The 20,324-nt window shown below is 43.1% G+C and overlaps 1 protein-coding gene across 2 annotated transcripts in view; it reads right to left on the bottom strand.

Moving 5' to 3' along the window:
• Positions 1–19,200, bottom strand: part of srgap2 (SLIT-ROBO Rho GTPase activating protein 2) — a 206,037-nt gene extending 186,837 nt beyond the window's left edge. The window contains exon 1 of one of the 2 annotated variants that reach the window (XM_055654380.1): positions 17,712–19,200. In XM_055654380.1, the coding sequence (XP_055510355.1) occupies positions 17,712–17,778 (67 nt within the window). In that variant the 5' untranslated portion in view covers positions 17,779–19,200. The remainder of the gene's footprint in view (positions 1–17,711) is intronic. The other variant, XM_055654379.1, reaches the window with a different exon arrangement.
• Between the last annotated feature and the right edge of the window lie 1,124 nt (positions 19,201–20,324).

Raw genomic sequence — 20,324 nt, 5'->3', positions numbered from 1 at the left:
CCTTGTATGTATACATACTTGGCTAATAAAATGTATTCAATTCAATTTATAACAAAACTACTATCTGCTTCCATTACCCATAATTGGATATAACCACACAGATGAAGTAGAGAATGGTATTCGTATTACAAGGATCGAATTGGTTGTAATGCCTAGTTTTAATTTGTTATGGATTTTAATTGGGAACTAAAGAACCATTTAAAAAAAAAAAAAACTTTGGAAATTGAAAAGCAGAAAATAAAATTATCTTGGGGTAGAAAACAGTCTGGGGGGAAAAAGGTTTCCATGTAATCTCCCCCCAGTGATCAGACACCAATGTCTCATTCATCTCATTCAGGCTACTTGTTTCACCACAGATGGCTATAGAAATTGACAAGCAATTACTTCCATTGACACTTGTCAAATGATTTGCTATTAAACACTGTAATATATAGCGTTTAGCACTTTTAGTTGGCAGTAACAAAATTAAATGTTTTGGCATAGCGGTAGATTTGCTGCTTTACAAGCGCCAGAGACTCGGGTTCGATCCTGACCACGGATGCTACCTGCACGGAGTTTGTATTCTCCCCGTGAAGCAGGACTCCCCATTGGATTGCAACCTTATTGTGGTTGGGGAGCTTGTGTCTCTCAGTGACCCCTAGAGCTATGCCAGCGGGAGATTCGTCTCCTGTTAGGGTCTCCCATGCTGGACAGGTCGAAGGGTAGAGGCGAGACGAAGAGTGATCCACTGGTCCTCCAGGTTGGAGGTTGAGCACAGGGCTAACGACCCTGTCTCGTAAAACAAATATGTTGCGGAAACAGCAACTGAAGGAATCGACACTACCAAGCGTGATGGACCTCCAGGGCTCTCGACAGATGCTAGGATGAATGGCAATGGTGAAGAGAACCAGACAGCATCCCAAGAATAGCCCTGCACTGGACACCGGAAGGGAAAAGGAAAAGAGGGAGACCCAAAACCACCTGGCGTTGAACTGTAGAGGAGGAAATTAAAAGTGTCCAGAAGCTAGTGTCCAGAAGCTAGCCCAGAACAGACTGGAGTGGAGGACCTTCCTTGCTGCCCTACATGCAAGGAGGCCTAACAGGCAGTAAGACGAGAGATTAAGTCGTGAAGCAGGAGTATGGTACAGGAGTAACAGTCATATGGGACCCAGTTCAGTAACTCCAGTAAATGGAAACTTTCAGATTGTTCTATTAGCTTATATAAACAACATATACAAAAAGTTCACCACTTGCTTTGGCAAGTTTTAGACTCAAGGCTTCCGAGTAGTTAGTGCTGCACATTAACCAGTTTGTAAACATATTGTGATGAACTGGTTTGATGGATCACAACATATAGTTTTGCCCACGAACTAAAGACACAAGTTTGATGAAGATGGAAAGTTCAATTGTTGTTCATAAATGTGGTGCCAGATCAACAAAGCCATATGTTCAAGACAGGTTCTTAAAAATCAAATACTACCTGCATGAACAGTTGTATATCTTGTTTGACCATTATACTTTAACGGCAGGTTACACAAAAAAGCTGGAGAAACTCAGCGGGTGCAGCAGCATCTATGGAGCGAAGGAAATAGGCAACGTTTCGGGCCGAAACCCTTGGGTTTCGGCCCGAAACGTTGCCTATTTCCTTCGCTCCATAGATGCTGCTGCACCCGCTGAGTTTCTCCAGCTTTTTTGTGTAACCTTCGATTCTCCAGCATCTGCAGTTCCCTCTTAAATACTTTAACGCCAATCTTGCTATCTTCACCTCATGAACCTTACCACAGCACGACTCAATAATTGGTAGAAGGGAAATTGTCAACGGAATAAAAAAAATGTGAAATAACTTGGACAATCAACACAGCAACAAAGAACTACAGCCATTATGGCATTCAGAAATAGTTCCTTAAAATAGGTCATAAGGAATAGTAGAATTAGGCTATTCGACCCACCAAGTCTACTCCGCCATTCAATCATGGCTGTTCTATCTCTCCCTCCTAACCCCATTCTCCTGCCTTCTCCCCATAACCTCTGACACCTGTACTAATCAAGAATCTATCTATTTCTGCCTTAAAAATATCCACTGACTTGGCCGGTAAAGCCTTCAGTGACAAGGAGTTCCACAGATTCACCACCCTCTAACTAAAGACATTTCTCCTCATCTCCTTCCTAATAGAATGTCCTTTAATTCTGAGGCGATGACCTCTAGTCCTTGACTCTCTCACTGGGACATTGGGCAAAAATGCACTGATTTCTTATTCCCATTTCAATTACAAGCGATAGCAATTTATTTCATTGTATCTGGAGCACAACAGAACAGGAACCAGAACTAAATTATTTGACTCAATTAGCTTCCAATCCTCTTATGATTTGACTGAAATCTCAGATGACGTAAAAAAAAGGAGAACAAGTTTAACAACTGTCCTCTTAGAATATGGACTAAAAAAATCACGGGTATTTTTTTAAATCTGTACATATGCAAAGAAGATCATCTAACAAAATATTCAAATGTTAGACAAAAAAACAGCTTAAGAACAAAGACGACGAGCAGATTTATAGGACCTTTCAGAAGCTCAGGACAGCAATTGTGCTTTTCAACTGTTATGTTCTTAAATCATAGAAACATAGAAACACAGAAATTAGGAGTAGGCCATTCGGCCCTTCGAGCCTGCACCGCCATTCAATATAATCATGGCTGATCATCCAACTGATCAGTATCCCGTACCTGCCTTCTCTCCATACCCCCTGATCCCCTTAGCCACAAGGGCCACATCTAACTCCCTCTTAAATATAGCCAATGAACTGGCCTCAACTACCCTCTGTGGCAGAGAGTTCCAGAGATTCACCACTCTCTGTGTGAAAAAAGTTCTTCTCATCTCAGTTTTAAAGGATTTCCCCCTTATCCTTAAGTTGTGACCCCTTGTCCCGGACTTCCCCAACATCGGGAACAATCTTCCTGCATCTAGCCTGTCCAACCCCTTAAGAATTTTGTAAGTTTCTATAAGATCCCCTCTCAATCTCCTAAATATCATAGGAGCAGAAGTAGGCCATTCGGCCCATTGTGTCTAATGCACCATTCAATCATGGCTGATCTTTCTTTCACTCTCAACCCCATTCTCCTGCCTTCACCCCATAACTTTTGACACCCATACTAATCGTGTATCGGTCAATCGCTGCCTTAAAACAAAAGGCAACAAAGACAACAAAATCCAGATTCACCTCCCTCTGACTAAAGAAATTCCTCCTCGTCTCCTTTCTAAAGGTATGCCTTTTTATTTTGAAGCTTGCCTTACCTTGCACTAAATGTTATTCCCTTATCATGTAGTGCCCTCCATAATGTTTGGGACAAAAACCCATCATTTATTTATTTGCCTCTGTACTCCACAATTTGAGATTTGTAATAGAAAAAGAAAATGTGGTTAAAGTGCACATTGTCCGATTTTATTAAAGGCCATTTTTATACATTTTGGTTTCACCATGTAGAAATTACAGCAGCGTACCTATACACTGTATATGGCTCAATTGTAGTCATGTATTGTCTTTTCGCTGACTGGTTAGCACGCAAAAAAAAGCTTTTCACTGTACCTTGGTACATGGGACAATAAACTAAACTAAACTGAACGTCTGGTCCTAGACTCTTCCAGCAAATCCTAAAGACAGTAATTCCAAGAGTGCATCACTCCCTTCGTACTACAGGAGATCTAATATTCAGATTTCTTATTGAATTACTTTGATAAATATTATGCTAGTCAAGGACCATAGATAGAATCTCACTGCAGACAAACCTCACTATTACTTGAGAATCAATACAGGATATTTGGTCCATTTTCAAAAGGAACTGTTCTGTACATCCATCTCATGGTTAGAGAAGAGTAACTACAATGCAATCAGTTATAGAAAAATGCACTCTTATATCCAGATGTTTTATGCATGAAATACTTTCTGCTGTAGACACAAAAAGCTGGAGTAGCTCGGCGGGTCAGCCAGTATCACTGGAGAAAAGGAATAGGTGACGTTTTGGGTCGAGACACTTCCTCAGACTAAGAAATACTCAGACTAAGTCTGAAGAAGGGTCTTGAAACATCACCGATTCTTTTTCTCCAGAGATGTTGCCTGACCCGCTGAGTTGCTCCAGTTTTTTGTGTCAAGAGTCAAAATTCAAGAGAGTTTTATTGTCATGTGTCCCAGATAGGACAATGAAATTCTTTCTTGCTGCAGCACAACAGAATATGTAAACATAATGCAGAATGGGAGATAAAGTTGAGTGTGTCTATAGACCATAAACCACAAACACACAATAAACAGATAAAGTGCAATAGTAATAATACTGTTATTGCTCAGAGCATGTTTGATGTCTTGTTTAATAGCCTGATGGCTGTGGGGAAGTAGCTGTTCCTGAACCTGGACGTTACAGATTTCAGGCTCCTGTACCTTCTTCCCGATGGCAACGGAGAGATGAGCGTGTGGCCAGGATGGTGTGGGTCTTTGATGATGTTGGCAGCCTTATTGAGGCAGCGACTGCGATAGATCCCTTCAATGGTGGGGAGGTCAGAACCGATGATGGACTGGGCAGTGGTCACAACTTTATGCATTCTTTTCCGCTCAAGTTGCCGTACCATGCCACGATGCAGCCAGTCAGCATGCTCTCTACTATGTACCTGTAGAAGCTCGAGCAAGTCCTCCTTGACATACCGACTCTCCGTAATCTCAGGAAATAGTGGCGCTGATGTGCCTTCTTAGAATTGCATCAGTGTGCTGGGACCAGGAAAGATCTTTGGAAATATGCACCCTCAGGAATTTGAAGTTCTTGACCCTTTCCACCATCTTCCCGTTATAGACGGGATTGTGGGTCCCTATCCTACCCCTTCCAAAGTCCACAATCAGTTCCTTGATTTTGCTGGTGTTGAGAGCCAGGTTATTGTGCTGGCACCATTTGGTCAATCGGTCAAGTCAAGTCAAGTCAAGTCAAGTCAAGTTTATTTGTCACATACACATACGAGATGTGCAGTGAAATGAAAGTGGCAATGCTCGCGGACTTTTGTGCAAAAGACAAACAACAAAACAACCAAACAAATTATAAACACAATCATAACACACATATTCTTTTACATAATAAATAATAGAAGGAAAAACGTTCTGTAGAGTTAGTCCCTGGTGAGATGGGCGTTTACAGTCCGAATTGCCTCTGGGAAGAAACTCCTTCTCAACCTCTCCGTTCTCACTGCATGGCAACGGAGGCGTTTGCCTGACCGTAGCAGCTGGAACAGTCCGTTGCAGGGGTGGAAGGGGTCTCTCATGATTTTGTTTGCTCTGGAGTTGCACCTCCTGTTGTATAGTTCCTGCAGGGGGGCGAGTGAAGTTCCCATAGTGCGTTTGTTCGGCCGAACGCACTACTCTCTGCAGAGCCTTCTTGTCCTTGGCAGAGCAATTCCCAAACCAGATGGTAATGTTCCCGGACAAGATGCTTTCCACCTCCGCTGCGTAGAAGCACTGGAGGATCCTCGGAGACACTCTGAATTTCCTCAATTGCCTGAGGTGGTAAAGGCGCTGCCTTGCCTTACTCACCAGTGCTGAGGCGTGTGATGACCATGTCATATCCTCAGAGATGTGGACTCCCAGATATTTAAAACAGTTCACCCTATCCACAGGATCCCCATTTATCCTCAATGGAGTGTACGTCCTCGGATGATGTGCCCTCCTAAAGTCCATGATCAGCTCCTTCGTTTTTTTGATGTTCAAGAGGAGGCTGTTATCCTGGCACCAGAGTGCTAGATCAGCCACCTCCTCCCGGTCGATCTCACTTCTATACTCTGACTCTGTGATTCGTCCAACCACAGTGGTGTCGTCGGCAAACTTGATGATGGAGTTTGCACTATGTCTGGTTAAGCAGTCATGAGTATAGAGTGAGTACAGCAGGGGGCTGAGCACGCAGCCTTGAGGTGCTCCCGTGCTGATTGTTATCGAGGATGACATATTTCCACCAATACGGGCAGACTGTGGTCCGTGAATGAAGAAGTCGAGGATCCAATTGCAGAAGGATGCGCAGAGCTTGCTAACCAGCTTGAATGGGATGATGGTATTAAACGCCGAGCTGTAGTCTATGAATAACAGCCTGACATATGAGTTTTTGTTGTCCAAGTGGTGCAGAGCGGAGTGGAGGGCCAGTGAGATCGCATCCACCGTTGATCTGTCGTGGCAGTAAGTGAACTGCAGTGGGTCAAGGTTTTTGTCGAGGTAGGAGTTGATTTGCTCCATGATCAGCCTCTCAAAGCACTTCATCATCACAGACGTTAGTGCCAATGGTCGATAGTCATTGAGGCACGTCACCTTGCTCTTCTTGGGCACCGGTATTATTGATGCCCTTTTAAAGCAGGTGGTAACCTCAGACGTGAGAGATTGAAAATATCCGCAAAAACTCCAGACAGTTGGTCTGCACAGGTTTTGAGAACACGACCGGGTATACTATCAGGTCCAGGTGCTTTGCGAGGGTTCACCCCTCTGAAGGATTTATGACTGTGACTAAAATGCCATCACGGCGAATGGGGGCTCGGGAAGGCACATCTGTGTTCTCTTGATCAAAACGTGCGTAGAACGTGTTGAGCTCGTCAGGGAGTGATGCTTCGCTGTCGTTTGAGCTGCCTCCTGATTTTGCCTTGTAGGAGGTGATGGCATTCAAGCCATGACACAGTTGCCGAACATCCGTCTCATCCTCCAGCTTAGAGCAGAAGTCTTGATGGCCTTACCATGGTCGTATCTGGACTTCTTGTAGACCTCTGCATCGCCAGCCCTGAATGCCCGGGATCTGGTCTTCAGAAGAATGCGGATCTCATGGTTCATCTTTGCTTTTCATGTCTATCTTCACTTTAAACCTGCATCTGCTGTTCCTTCCTACACAGTTTCTGCTGTGTTGCGTTTATTTTATCACAAAAGGACAACACTATTAATTTAGTTTTCATGCTTTCAAGAGAGAGTTAGATAGGGCTCTTAAAGATATGGGGAGAAGGCAGGAACGGGGTACTGAATGGGGATGATCAGCCATGATCACATTGAATGCTCTGTATCTCTGTATCTCGAAACTAAACTAAATGAAACACCAAAACATAATTAGAAAATAGAAACATAGAAAATAGGTGCAGGAGGAGGCCATTCGGACCTTCGAGCCAGCACCGCCATTCATTGTGATCATGGCTGATCGTGAAAAAGATGAACCATTTATAGATAAACTATTGAAGACAGTGAAAAGAAAGCTTGTGCAAAAGGTTTAGAATGACTGTGTCGGAAATCTTACAAGTGTGAAGAAATAGCCATAGAAATCCTTGTGCGAGTGCATGAATTCAAGAGGGAAGATGATGGAAAAAAAAGAGATGTAACGGAATATATTGGCCAGAACTTCTCCAATTTTTGATGTTACCGCAAAGGGTGCAGAATGAAATTCCAGTTGTCCTCCGAGTTCTTTCTTATTCAATCATTGACTAGATAATGTGATCCACTGAAGGTTGCCGGATCCCAAATTCCATTTGAAATTGACTGCCATCCTGTGTAGATTTCCAGTCACGCCTGTCTTTCATCATTTTACTGACAATACTTTAGAGATAAAGTGCGGAAACAGGAGCCTTGGCCCACCGAGACTGCATCAAGCAGTAATCACCCCATACACTAGCACTATCCAACACATTAGATACAATCTACAATGTAACTAAAGCCAATTAACCTACAAGCCTGTACGTCCTTGGAGTGTGGGAGGAAACTGGAGCACCCGGAGAAAACCCACGCAGTCACAGGGAGAACGTACAAACTCCGTACAGGTAGCACCCGTAGTCAGGATCAATCCTGCGTCTCTGGCGCTGTAGGGTAGCTGCTCTATGATACTGAGCCGCCTATGGTATATCTAAATTTAAGATTCACTCCTCCGCACTATACAAAACAGCCAGAAGGTACTTCCTTCGCCATTTGGTAACATTTATGCTCATTATGCCAAAATATTTCTATACTAAGGCTGGATAACTTACAATTTTCAGCATTATGTGAGCCCTAATTAGGAAGAGTCTAATCAATGGGAGAGTGACATCTCCTTCTGCAGCAGCCCATAGATGATGGCTCTTTAATGCAAGTTTGGAAAAGAGTACTCGCTCTCTCTCTCCCTTCTATTTCCAACCAATGCAATCCTATGGCCTTGCTGGTCAAGCTTAAGATTTATTAGCAATTGACAGTAAATAAACATTTTTGTTTCTCTAACAGGAATTGTGTCAAGATGACGGGTTGCCCTCAAGAGGAAATACACTTTAGAAGCAAAGAACTGCAGATGCTGGGTAATGCACAAAAGGACACAAAGTGCTGGGGTAACTCAGTGCGGCAGGCAACCATGGAGAACGTGCATTGGGCGGCGTTTCGGGTTGAGACCCTGTTTCAGACTGATTGTGGGGGGTGGAGAGAAGAAAACTAGAAAAGGGGGAAGGCAAAACAGAGTTAGCTGTGGAGCAAAATAATTCACAGAAGGGGGGGGGGGGTGTCGGGCAGTGAGAGAGGGCGTCTCAGAACCCGGAGAGAGAAGGGAAACCTCTTCAAAGTAAGCATACCTTGAGGAGATTTCACAGTGGAGCAGTGAAAATATACAAACAAAGAACTGAAGATGTTGGCTAAAACACAAAAGGACAATAGGTGCTGGAGTAACTCAGTGAGTTAGGCGGCGTCATCTGATTTAGCAATCAGTTCCAATATTTGTTTACATGGGTGAAAGTCTAATCCACCATTCCTGAAGCACTCTTAATAACAACCAACATGTTCTAATGCAATGTCTCTACTTTGAAAATGCATTAAACATCCAGATCTACACAGCAGGAAGAAACTGATAACAGTTTATGCCTGGAGAAAAGGAATAGGTAGCTTTGCAGGTCAAGACCCTTCATCAGATGAAGGGTCATCGGGTGAAGGGTCACCAGATGTGAAGGGTCATCAGATGTGAAGGGTCATCAGATGTGAAGGGTCATCAGATGTGAAGGGTCTTGACCCAAAACGTTACCTATTCTTTTTCTCCAGAGGTGCTGCCTGTGTTACTCCAGCATGTTGTGTTTATCTTTGGTGTAAACCAGCATCTGCAGTTCCTTCTTACACGATTTATGCCTGTTAATTCAAAGTTAGTTTCAGCTCCAAAGCACCTCCCTCTAGCAGCCAATAATTGGATTGTTACTAAATAAAATGACTAAATAAACTTTGCTTTTACACCAGGTGAAAAAAAAAAATGAAAATGAACTGTATGAGTTTACTAAACACAGCAATTATCCCTGCAGTTAAATCTAAACACAAGGTCGAGTATAAATATATTAGAGCAACATTCATTCACTGTTTTTACCTTTCTGTACACAAAACCAGACGTTGCGATAATAAGGCAGAAAGACCATGACCATTCTTGAATTATTGGAGCCTCAATGGAAAAATGTTCTCAATTATTCTGAACAAGGCCTAAGCCACAGGGGGTACACCTCCTGGAATCTAGGAATTGTTACAGATCAGAAGCAGCAACATATTTCCAGGGAACCTGGAAGCTGGGGCATCTGTTGACAAGAGTGGGCGGTAGCAGAGAGTTTTTTTGAATAAACCTCAGTTTAGTAAAACATTTAATTGGTTAGTAGCTGAGAATGGAACATGGCTCCAGTCAGTCACACACACAGACATACATGCTGAGAAATATGCCTTCAATGTATTGTGCATCCACTGCCCACAATTGATACATTTAACAAAGAACATAGAACAGTATAGAACGGGCCCTTCAGCCCACAATGTGTAGGCCGAACATGATGCCCATCTGCCTATATCCGATCCATATTCCTCCATCCCCTGCACTTCCACGTGCCTATCAAAACGCCTCTTAAACACCGCTATCATATCTGCCTCCACCGCCACCCCTGCTGATCCCGGTCGGCACCACCTCCTGTTTAGAAACATATCCCATTAAAACATATCCCATCTCCATTAAACCTTCCGCCTCTCACCGTATAATTGTACCCTCTAATGTTGTATATTTCCACCTTGAGGAAAAGGCTCTGGCTGTCTACCCTATCTATGCCTGTCATCATTTTATATACTTCTATCAAGTCTGTCCTTAACCTCCGATGTTCCAGAGAAAACAATCCAAGTCCATCCATTCTCTCCCTGCAGCTAAAACAGTCTAATCCTGGCAGCATTCTGGTAAACCTCCTCTAAACCTTCTCCAAAGCCTCCACCCTCTTCCCGTAAAGCGGCTGTCCCACTGTGGCGTCCTAATCTGCGAGTTTAGAAGAGTTTGCTCTCGACTCAAACTCGCAGCATGGTCGACACGTGGTCCTAGGAGGTTCTATGAGGTCACTGGTCCAAAAAATGTTTCCACCTCCAGCATACCTTTACCATTCTTTTTCCTCAACTTGCTTCTAATATTTCCCCCAATTAATTTAAATCTGTGTCACGCATCCACAAGAGAAATAAGCACTTCCTCCGCATCCTTTTAAAGTTCTCATAATTCTGAACGTCTCAATAAAATTTCCCCTTAGCTTCCTTTATTCTAAAGAAAGCAAGCCCAGCGTAATAAATCTCATCATTAGATATTTCTAGCTTTAGCCACGTTCTAGTAGAAAGCAGAAGGGTAGTGTAGGAAGGAACCGCAGATGCTGGTTTACACAGAAGATAGACACAAATGCTGGAGTAACTCAGTGGGACAGGCAGCATCTCTGGAGCGAGTGGGTGACATTTTGGGTGACATTTACATGCGCCTGTGTAAAAGTCTCTTAAACACCATTATCGTATCTATCTGCCCCATCACCTCTGTCAGCGCGTTCCAGGTACCCACCACCCTCAGTGTAAAAGAACTTGCCCCGCATTTTTCCCTAACTTTGTCCCCTTCATCTTAAATCTATGCCCACCAGTCTTTGATTCTCTAGATAGACACAAAATACTGGAGTAACTCAGCAAGACAGGCAGCATCTCTGGGGAGAAGGAATGGGTGACATTTCGGGACGAGACCCGGCTTCAGACTTTAATTCATTGATTCTCTACCCTGGTAACATGGGTCTGACCCCAGCAGTGCAGCTCACAAATTACGTGGTCTCCCCTCAACATCTGGCACTCCAGAGAAATCAATCCACATCTGTCCAACCTCTCCTTGGAACTAATACACTCTAACCCAGGCAATATTCTGGTAGTAAATTTCCTCTGTATACTCTCCAACGCTATTAATAAATTGTTCTACAGTATAGGGGCCACAAAACTAAATAATTCTCCACTGATAGATTAACTGATGCATGTGCAGCTCAAATACTTTTCTTATATTCTTTGGTTTGACTGATAAAGGGCCGTACAGGTTGAAACTCCAGTCCAGTACCCCGACTATCCATTAAACCAGTGAAAATGCCAGGCAAGAGAAACTGCAGTATGGTGTGCAGTTCAGGTGGCCACATTACAGGAAGGATGTCGGGGTTTTGGAGTTTTAAAGAAGGCGAGCTTGTGTTCAGCAGTGGGAGCATTTAGTACTGGAGTCAGGAAGTTATGTTCTCATAAAGCTGCATGACAACATGAGCCATAAGGGGAGGTTGGACAAACTTGAATTGTTTACTCGGGAGGTTGAGATTACACAGAGTGTGCTGGTTCCTGCACAACCAGGGCTGATGGAGAAAGCAGAAACGGATGTCAGATGTTATGCGGAGAAGGCAGGAGAATGGGGTTAGGAAGGAGAGATGAATTGAATGGCAGAGTAGATTTGATGGGCCGAATGGCCTAATTCTACTGCTATCACATATGATCTTATGAAATGATAGCGGTAAGATATATCCAATCAGGTCAGATATATCCGAGGATAGTGGGCAGCTACAGAGGAAATTGCGGGTTCCCTAGTTGAGATTTACGTGTCATCATTAATTGCAGGTGAAGTGCCAGAAGACCAGGGGGTGGCGAATGTTGTGTCTCTGTTCAAGAAGGGCTTCCAGGGAAACCCTGGGAACCACAAGCCAGAGAGCCTAACATATGTGGTCAGAATGTCACTAGAGAGTATTGTGCGGGGTAGGATGCATTCAGATGACCCAAAACGTCACCCATTCCTTCTCTCCAGAGATGCTGCCTGCCCAGCTGAGTTACTCCAGCATTCTGTGGCTATCTTAGCAATAAAATAGTTATGGATAAGGAGAGGGTGGTCCCACAAGTTAAAGTTCTGAATTGGGCAAAGCCAGCTTTGATAGGAACTTGCTGAAGTTGATTGGAGTAGGTTGTTTGTGGGCAAAGGGACATCTGGAAATTGGGATGCTTTTAAAAGAGTGGTAATGAAAGTTCAAGGCATGCATGTTGCTGTTAGAATGAAGGGCAAAGCAAATGGGAACCAGGAAGTCTGAATAACAGAGAAATTGAGATTCTGGTCAGGAAAAAGGAGACATGGGCCATCTATAGGCCGCTGGGATCACGGTTTTCCCTGGAGAGGTTTAGGGGGATTGACGAGCATACTTAAGAAGGAAATCACTAAAGGTTGAGAGCAAAAAGGAGACAAGAGATTAGCACATGAAGGGAAAGAGGTTAACTAGAGAGAGAATAGAAATGGTGGGGCCCTGGGGAATGTTGTGGAACTTCAGAGTATAGGAAAGAACTGCAGATGCTGGTTTAAATCGAAGGAAGACACAAAATGCTGGAGTAACAGGACAGGCAGCATCTCTGGAGAGAAGGAATGGGTGACGTTTCGGGTCGGGACTCTTCTTCAGACTGATGTCAGGGGAGTGGGCAGGACAGAGATTGAATGTAGTCGGAGACAGTAAGGCTGGTGGGAAAACTGGGAAGAGGGAAGGGATGGAGAGAGAGGGAAAGCAAGGGCTATTTGAAGTTAGAGAAGTCAATGTTCATACCGCTTGGGTGTAAGCTGCCCAAGCGAAATATGAGATGCTGTTCCTCCAATTTGCGCTGGGCCTCACTCTGACAATGGAGGAGGCCCAGGACAGAAAGGTCAGATTGGGAATAGGAGGGGGAGTTAAAGTGCTGAGCAACTGGGAGATCAGGTAGGTTGAGGCAGACTGAGCGGAGGTATTCAGTTATGCGATCGCCGAGCCTGCGCTTGGTCTCACATGTAGAGTACATGCACTGTTTTGCTTTCCTAATTTCACCACTGAATCTCTGGGCTTTCAGTTCAGCTTTAACCCAAGATAAAGCCAAGATAAACACAAATGTTGGCGTAACTCAGAGGGACAGGCAGCATCTCGGGAGAGAAGGAATTGGTGATGTTTTGGGTAGAGACTCTTTGTCAGACACCCCATCTTGTTTGTTCTTTGATATCCACAGGGACCTAGGTTTGGAAATTTCCCCCTTTTCTCTTATTTGGTTCAAATCTTCATCATCTCATCTCTGAATGGCTTCCGTTGCCCTGATATTGATTTTTCCTGGAAAAAGCTGTTCCCAATTTTTATTTATTAGTTCATATTTCAGTAAAGTAAAGTTGGCCTTACCCCAATTTAAAATTATTGCACCTCGTCTAAATTTATCTTTTCCATGCCAAATCTAAATCTATTATGAGCATTATCTCGAAATAGTTTGGCCATTTTTTTCATGGTTCAGTCCCAGCGGTAAATTCACAACTCATCAATCCTGGTATAACATGTCCAAACATAATGAGAATTCTTTACCTCTCACAGAAATCAGCAAACACTATTGAATCCGATACATTCCGCAAGATCTTTTGCATTACATTATAATTAAGTTACCATGCGTTTAGATAAACTATGCAACACCATGCCCAGCAAAAATGCTGACACTTGAAAAAATTGCAATTAAAAAAACACTTTATTTAACTGGTTGCCTATGGAAATCGTGGCTCTGTAGAAGTACGCAGTAGAATCTTTTGGCAACTAGGCTATTTGCCCAACCATGTTTGTGTCATCTATTTAAAAACTATTAAAAAAAATATTATATAGTTTATTCCATTGCTTCTCTTTATACCCAGAAATGCTGTAATTTTCTCTCTATTTATTTATCCAGTATTATCACCAATGATAAAATGCCAAGGCTGTTTCGGGGCAAGAAGTAAAATAACGAACCAACAAGGATTTGGTGGATCTCCTCCATTTTGTATCTCTGCCCTCGGAAAGTCTCAGCTGTTCCCAGACTTGGTGATTCAACAATGTACAATTCCCAAGCTGGAGTAACTCAACAGGATGGGTAGCATCACTCAAGAGAAGGAATGGGTGATGTTTCGGGTCGGGTCGGGTCTGAAGAAGGGTCTCGACCCGAAACATTGACCCATTTCCCTATTTCCTTCTCTCTAGAGTTGCTGCCTGTCCCGCTGAGTTACTCCAGCTATCTTCGGTTTAAACCAGCATCTGCAGTTCCTACCTACACATGTACAATTCCAACCTCAATCCTTCTTTTGCTAAAAGAATAGATCATTAAGTTTGATCCACAACTAATTTAAACTGGGTACGGCACAAAGCAGGAAGGCTCAGTATTTTGGCTTGTTGAAAATTAAGCTTCCACCCTGCTGTTGACTAAAGCAAATTTTTCTTCATAGACCATAGAACAGTAAAGCAAAGGAACAATATTTATACCAAACATGATGCCGAATTAAACTGATATCATCTAAATATGATCCATATCCCACCATTCCTTGCACTTTCCCATGCCTGTCTAAAAGTCTTTTAAACGCCACTATCCTATCTGCCTCCACCACCACCCCTTGCAATGCGTTCCAGGCCCCCACTACTCTCCCTGTAAATAAACCTGCCCCACGCATCTCCATTAAACATTCCCCCTCTCGCCTTATAGCTATGCCCTCTAGTGTTGGGCGTTTCCATCCTGGGAATAAGGTTCTGACTGTCTACCCTATCTATGTCTCTCATCATTTTAGTCAAGTCAAGTTTATTTGTCACATACACATACGAGATGTACAGTGAAATGAAAGTGGCAATGCTCGCGGACTTTTGTGCAAAAGACAAACAACAAAACAACCAAACAAATTATAAACACAATCATAACACACATATTCTTTTACATAATAAATAGTGGAAGGGAAAAAAACGTTATACACTTTATACACTTATAAAACGTTTATACACTTCTATCAAGTTTCCCCTCAACCTCTGACATTCCAGAGAAAACCATCCATGTGTCCAACCTTTCCCTGCAGTTGAAACCCTCTAATCCCGGGAGCTTTCTGGTACACCTCGTCCGCACCCTCTCCAACGCCTCCGCATCTTTCCTATATGGGGCGGCCAGAACTACGCTCAATACTCCAAATGCAGCCTGACCAAAGTCCTACAGTGCTCCTTTCCCTTTCTAGTCTAAGTGTACCAATGAAATGATTTTGCTTTAGGATCAATTAGGATGTGCCAATAATTTTTCAAAAGTATAGTAAACCCTTGTTTTAATGGACCATTTATAACAGATTTCAGATATAGCAGGCGATCGGCAATAGCATACACCACTCCCCCTTCCCCCGTGATCACGAGGGTTTACTGTACATATACTTGGGGCCACTAGCGTTTGGCTCTCTTTCCAATGGAACTGGGTTTGTTCCTAGAGTATAATACCATGTAATCCATAGGAGAAAACAAAAATTCATGACAAACTATAACTATTGTAGATTTAATGCAGAGACTCATAACAGATTTCAAAGCATGGTACAAATATTTCTGAAATCGTTAAGATATGGAGAATAACATTTATCTGTGTGTATAATGTAGATCATCACTGAAGCATTAATCTCCAAACGCAAGGCACTAAGAGATAAAATTGGAAACCACAATTTGCTTTGTTAAGGAAATGAAAGGGAAAGGGGAAAAAAACAGATGGGGTGGGGGGGGGGGGGGGGGGGTGGGGGGATTGGGGGTTGAATGATATGGGTTCAACACTCTCAACCCCTTGAGTGAACTTTTGATACCAGCGACATTCACAAGTTATAGAATCAGAATTATGCCATTCGGCCCACCGAGTCTACTCCACCATTCAATCATGGCTGATTTCTACCTCCTAATCCCATTTTCTTGCCCATAACCCTGGACCCGTTCTAATCAAGAATTTGTCTATCTCTGACTTAAAAATATCCACTGACTACGACTCCATGGCCTTCTGTGGCAATGAGTTCCACAGATTAACTACTCCCTAACTATAGAAGTTCCTCCTCACTTCTTTTCTAAAAGAACGCACATTAATTATGAGGCTATGACCTCTGGTCCTAGAGTTCCACCAGTGGAAACATCCTTTCCACGTCTATCTATGCCTTGATCTTCAGAATGTACAGCACTTTTCTGCAGATCATGTCCTGCCTCAGGCATAAGTAAATCAGAGATCAGAATTGATCAGGATTTAAAATCCATGCAATGTTTATTTCTGACAAGAATTGTACACACAATCCTGCACCTCAGAGAATGAAAAGCTCTACATTCACACATCTAGTTCTGTTCTGTACACCCTTACCCCTGTGTTGCATCCAGACACACAGAGAACACTTGCCTGTGCCTCCGCACATCCTCTCCCCCACCACCACCACCACCCTCATACAAGTTGGAAAGGAAAGTGGTTGTGTACACTAATATAGAAAAACTGGCAAAATCAGCGGCTCGTTTTACAATATTTCTCCCATTAAATCTAAATGTAGTGGAAATTAAAATAGTCTGCTTTTCAGCTTGTGTTTGGTTCAGGTCTCTGCCCAGGACCAATTTCATCCCACAAATATTTGGGGTCCAACTTTTAGAAGATCCCGCCACTCCTTCCTCAGCCCCATCCCATTCCCAATACTTTAATGTATAGTGTATCTTGTATCTTGTACGAAGGAACTGCAGATGCTGGTTTACACCGAAGATAAGACACAAAATGCTGGAGAAACTCAGCGGGACAGGCAGCATCACCCGCTGAAGGAATGGGTGACGTTTCGGGTTGAGAATCTCCTACAGACCATATATATGCTTTTGTTTTTAAACACAAGTTCAAGGCACCAAGTTTTGGAAGGCCACTTGATTTTCATGGCAAGGAATGATCCAGCCTCATCTAACATCAATTGGTACATTCCTGCAGGAGTCAGTGGCGGGCCAACAGATAGAAAACGGTTGGTAGTGGCTAGTCAACACATTGGGACGCTGTAATATCACACCTGTTGCTCTGAATGAAGTCCACACTGACTGAGGACCAAACCCATGATTGGGTAATGTTCCTTGAAGGTACTGAACATTACTGGAAGAACCAGATTTGAGAGATGTCCCATGTTGGATTGGTGCAAACTGGTCTACTTGCTTGCTACGAAAACACCTATTTGGCTCTAACCTACCACTGAAGTAACTTGATATTTAATCCCTTGCTGCAGGACCCAGTATTGTCTTCCCCTCCCCCCCTCATACAATTAAGATTTTCACCACATCAAAAACCTAAAGCACATCTACCCTCATATGAACAAAATCATTCCAAATTCATTATTTCAACACGAATGTGTGTCTTTTTTGCTAATACATAATTACAGAATTATTTATATGCCTGACTGAGATAAAACAGACAGGAATTGCAACTGAACCCTGTCATACTGTCGCTTACAGATAGATGGTCCACGTATCTTCTATGTTGTCGAATATTAACAAATAATGTCAATATTAATTTCCTTGATTATTCCACAATAAAATCTCAACAAACTGGATGGCAGCAACCCAGATTGCATCGCCGGCCCTGCGACGACCTAGACTGCCAACATTGTTTTATATACCAGAACTCTGCTCCACACACAATGCTGAATAAAACAGATATGGACATCAACCTACCCTTGACTTGGGTTTCGTACTCGGTAATAATTTCCTTGTCCTTCTTGAATTTAGCAGGCGATGTCATGACTGTTCGTGTAGAAATGTGTTAATCTTCCGCCAGAAGGAATTGGAAACGCAGTCGCCAGATGCTAATCTTCTTGCAGGCGATGTCCTCCCCTCTTTCGGTCAATCCATAAGCACGAAGACGTTTGGGTGGAGATCGAAACCACGCAATAGACACACACAATCGAGACGGAAACTGGCGGTGGGGAGGAAAGGAGGATATCATGCATGTATAAATAGGAAGCGGGAGAGAGAGAGAGAGACACTGACTGCACCAAATCTCCAGAGTACAGTCCGCAAGGTCTTTCAAACAAGGAGGGGGCGAGGGGGATTAATGTGTAGGCTGGAAAATAATTCAAAGGCTTTCATATGGTGCAAGGAGCAGGAAAAGATAGAGAGAGGAGTGCGTGGAGAATGTATGGCTGCGCGTCTTTGTATCAAAGCTCAGCATGTTGCAATCCCACACCAGGCGAATTCCATTACAGTCCACCCAATGCGGCTACACAAATCTAGATCGGTATTTATATGGAAGGTTTTGCTTGAAAGGACAGGCGTTGTCGACAAACACACAATAACGAAAGCTTTCGGTGTTTTTCAACAAAAAATGTTATTTTAGGGAAGCACAGATGTGTTGAAATCAATGTCGTTTTTTTCTTCTAAACGAGGTTGATATCATCCAGAAATCGATCAGACCACAGGGTGAAGGCGAGGAGGGCCCCTGAAATTGCAGTATTTCGGTAATTCTTCTTTCCCTTCAGTGATCGAGTGATTCGCGAGTAAACGGGACCAGGAACAGCAAGTCATCCAATGTATTCTCTGCCTTCTGTTTTAGCAAATATTTAAATCTTTATGAGCAGCATGGAATCCTCAGGGTTTGTAGATCTTGTCCAGGGCAAATCCCTTTCTCGATTGAAACAAAGGAGAATTTTTAAGCAATAAGAAGTTTACCAAAGGGCAGATTTTGTTTTTAAAGAAAGTTTTTGGAGTTTAAATCGCCGTTTCTGGATTCTATTCAACTTCACATGGCAGAAAACTCCATCATACCCTTTCCGGTTCCAGCAAACTTGCACAAAACCGACATTTTTTTTTGTTCAAGTCCAGAAACTTTTTTTTTTTAACCAATCTTTTCCCCAGCGTCTTGTTTCCCTTCCTTGTTTAGTGGAATACACAATTTCCTTTGTGCAAGTCCCTCGTCCTGTTGTCCCCACTTCAAATATTCACGTTCCACGTTCTTCTCAGATTCATGCAGAGGTTTAAACCTGCAGGATTTGAGAGGGGGGTTTGGTCACTGCAGTCCACTGAATAAAAATCTCCAGCCACGAACAAGAGCGTTCGATCTCTTATCCATGAGGAGAGCGGCTGTTTGCTGCAACAAAAAAACGCAGCTTCTCCGAAACGAGGAGCGCTTCCTTCTGTCTGGGAGTGGGACTGTAGGAATGCAATTGAAACACATGAACGAAAATGACTGAATACATTCATTAGCAATCCAATACAGATTTTATTCAGTGTTTAAGAGGGAACTGCAGATGCTGGAGAATCGAAGGTTACACAAAAAAGCTGGAGAAACTCAGCGGGTGCAGCAGCATCTATGGAGCGAAGGAAATAGGCAACGTTTCGGGCCGAAACCCTTCAAGGGTTTCGGCCCGAAACGTTACCTATTTCCATCGCTCCACTAGATGCTGCTGCACCCGCTGAGTTTCTCCAGCTTTTTTGTGTAACCCCAGATTTTATTCAGGTCAGGTTATACTAGTCGGACCCAAACAATTACAACGTTTGTAGTGGCCTTCCAAATTCTATTGGTCATGAATTAGATCATTCAAAACTTGCCCCGTTCTAACTTCTCCACGTCCATTCAACCCATTACATTTGAGGTTGTATTGTAGACCTGCAATTGTTTTGGTTAAGCAATGCCGTCAGTTTAAAACGTTTAAGTATTTTCTTTATAAATCCAAATGATCTCATCCCTCCTTGTTTTTTTGCAATCCCTTCCAGGCCTGCAAACCAACTGCCCGCCCCCAAGATAGACACAAAAAGCTGGAGTAACTCAGCGGGACAGGCAGCAAGCATCTCTGGAGAGGAATGGGTGACGTTTCGGGTCGAGACCTTTCTTCAGCCCACCACAAAGATATTAGAGGAGCTCTGGTATCTTTGGCCCACCCCGAACACATCTCCAAATCTGACCTCTTGAACTGCAGTAGATGTAATCACTCTAACTTCACCACCCATGCTTTCAACTCTGTGGGGTCCCTAGCTCGGAATTTCCCTCCCCCAAATCTTTCCATCTATGATATCCCTTGGAAGCTCTGACCAGCCTTTTGATCATTTGTCCTAATACTTCCCACATAATTAAGAGACCAATTGAATTTGTATTAGCCCTGTGAAGAGTTTTGGATTATTTTATTGTATCAACATGCTATTCTAAATGAAAATGTATGTTGTTTTAATTGGAATTATGTATTTTTCCCCGCCTATCATTTACTAGAAAAACGAGCAAAATTTAAGTGACATGCTCCATCCTTCAACATATCATCATCCATTTTAAAACGTTTCAAAAGAGATATATATGTT

Source organism: Leucoraja erinacea, chromosome 24 (assembly GCF_028641065.1).
Source record: "Leucoraja erinacea ecotype New England chromosome 24, Leri_hhj_1, whole genome shotgun sequence".
Lineage (NCBI taxonomy): Eukaryota > Metazoa > Chordata > Chondrichthyes > Rajiformes > Rajidae > Leucoraja > Leucoraja erinaceus.
Note: the sequence above shows the minus strand (reverse complement) of the source record. Positions and strands in the feature narration are given on the sequence as shown.